The sequence below is a fragment of the Aplysia californica genome, unplaced genomic scaffold (assembly GCF_000002075.1).
Source record: "Aplysia californica isolate F4 #8 unplaced genomic scaffold, AplCal3.0 scaffold00100, whole genome shotgun sequence".
Classification (NCBI taxonomy): domain Eukaryota; kingdom Metazoa; phylum Mollusca; class Gastropoda; order Aplysiida; family Aplysiidae; genus Aplysia; species Aplysia californica.
Genome location: NW_004797370.1, coordinates 373,640 through 376,142, shown reverse-complemented (window position 1 = coordinate 376,142; position 2,503 = coordinate 373,640). Strand labels below are relative to the sequence as shown.

Here is a 2,503-nt window from a genome sequence, read left to right as displayed (position 1 = left end):
TTTCTCTCTCTCTCTCTCTCTCTCTCTCTCTCTCTCTCTGTCTCACTATCTTTAGTTCACCTTCTGTTTCCTACAGCAGAATGTCTGTGGTCGGTGTTCTTCCTTTGTCCTTTTCCTTTCCCACCTGTGTCATATGACCCTCAAAATGAGCTGTTTTATGTTACGTAGGACGGAAATTTTAGGAAACGATGAGACAATTCAGCAAGCCAGATAAGCTAGGATAAGGTGATACTTTATTGTCCCCGTGAACAATAAATGAAATAGACATGGGAGGAAAATTTATTTGGAGGGGGTGGGGGGGTGTTAAAGAAGTCGACCGTGTGGGAGGGGCACAAGAATGGATGGGACACAGAGACAGACAGGCAGACAAAAAAGAAGGCAGGGGCAGAGAGACAGACGGAGACAGACGCACACGATGAGATATGGGATAGAGAAAGATATAGACAGACGGACCTTTGATAAAGCAGAGAGAGAAAGGGGGTGGGGGGACTGAGTCTTGTCGCCTTGTAAGTCTAAACAATGGCAAAAGATATTTCATCTTTCATCCGTGTTTGTCCTGTTGTTTATTGTCAACTGAGAATGAGTTTCTGTCAGCCTTTGATACCTTTGAAAGCGAAGCCGACGAAGTCTTTGGAAGCTGGCAGATTAAACCCTGAGCCTTGAGCCATCAGGGAGAATGGAAGCTTGTGTGTACAGTTTAGTGTTATTAGACCTAGGATATTTTTGGATGGGTTTAAATCTTTGATATTGATAGATCTCTTTGGAGACCAAGACAAGCAAGCAAGGGAACTGGATTTATGTGCGTCCGTATTTTTGTGTGTGTGTGTGTGTGTGTGTGTGTGTGTGTGTGTGTGTGTATGTTTATGTGTTTTGAAGGTATGATTTAACAGATGGTGGAAGGTGCCTCTGGAAGGACCTACTTTTTCTGTCTCTCTCTCCCTCGCTATCATTTCTGTCTGAAACCTGTCTTGCCTTTTCCAAGTTTTTATTAACCCGGTTTCCATTGTTGATGTGGTTCTCTTTGCTCAAATATGTTGTTAAACACACACACACACACACACACACATACATACACACGCATACTCACAAACACACACACACACACATACAACCCCATACACATACCCCCACGTTCCCTCGAATATGTATAAATGATATACTCAAACTTGTATGTTACTGCACCTAACGTATGAAAGGATACCCACTGGTCAAAGACCCCATCCGCATAATGATATTAGGAACCGGTTGGGTCTTATTGGGAAATGGGCCACACCAGGGTATACTACACCATTCACACATCTGATTCTTCTTAGTTTAATCAAATTTACCCCCCACCCCCCACCCCCAGCCCATTTTTATGTTCTTTCGGTGGGTGGTTAGCGGGTGCTCTAGTGTGGTTTGCTTTTTCTTTCCTACCGAACATCTGTCGTCCTTATCTGTCCTTTCCTTGATGACCGAAACTGAGGCATCAGTGCCACAAAACTCTTAATCGATCGATCATTCTTTTCATTGTATACTTTTAGCCTCTTATCTGCGGCATTTACATCATGACCTGTTTGCGTTTTTAGTGCCGCAAAACTCATGCTAAATCTGATGCTAACAGCGTTGTGCGTTAGTTGTTACACATCTTGTCTTGGCCACTTACATGACTGGCTTATTTGTGCTCTTAATATCGTAAGATTTAAGCTGTTGGTGGTTGGCGAGTGCTCTGGTGTGGTCTGCTCCTTCTTTCCTATCAAACATCTGTTGTCCTTATCACTCCTCCTAATTCTTTGTTATGTTTGTTACTCTCTTGTGACACCTCTAATCTTCAGCACTTAGGCCTATAATTATGACCTTATTGTCTTGCAAGTGCCGTAAAACTCTTACTAAAACTAAAACTAATTAAAACTCTTACTAAAACTAAGAAATCTGATTCTAGCAGCTTTATGTGTTGTAACACCTCTTATCTTCACCATTTATAACATGCCTTTTTATGTTGTTAGTGCCATAAAAATCTAACTAAATCTGATGTTAACAGCTTTGTGTGAATGTGGTGCTGTGTTGTTTGTTCCAGGGCAAGGACCTGATGATGGAGCTGGACCACGTGAGTCTCCGCCTGGTGGACCCCGTGGACGGCGTGACCCTCAACTCTCAGCCCATCCACTCCATACGGGTCTGGGGGGTCGGACGGGATAACGGCAGGTACGGCTGGTGTGTGTGTGTGTGTGTGTGTGTGTCTGTGTGTGTTTCTGTGTGTGTGTGTGGCTGTGTCTTTGTGTGCATGTGAGATCCTCAACTCTCAGCCCATCCACTCCATACGGGTCTGGGGGGTACAGATCTCTCTGTCTCTCTCTATATATCTCTCTCTCTCTCTCTCTCTCTCTCTCTCTCTCTCTCTCTCTCTCTCTTTATCTCTCTCTCTCTCTCTCTCTCTCTATCTCTGTCTCTCTTTTTCTCTCTGTCTCTTTTTCTCTGTGTGTGTCTCTCTCTCTCCTTCCTCTCTCTCTCTCTGTCTCTCTCT

The 2,503-nt window shown here is 43.9% G+C and overlaps 1 protein-coding gene across 1 annotated transcript in view; it reads left to right on the top strand.

Annotated features, from left to right (window-relative positions):
• Nucleotides 1-2,503, top strand: part of LOC101847028 (protein Fe65 homolog) — a gene marked incomplete at its 5' end in the record, with an annotated part of 33,533 nt that overhangs the window by 17,266 nt on the left and 13,764 nt on the right. The window contains 1 exon segment of the mRNA XM_013080799.2: nt 2,057-2,184. Coding sequence (XP_012936253.1) covers nt 2,057-2,184 — 128 coding nt within the window.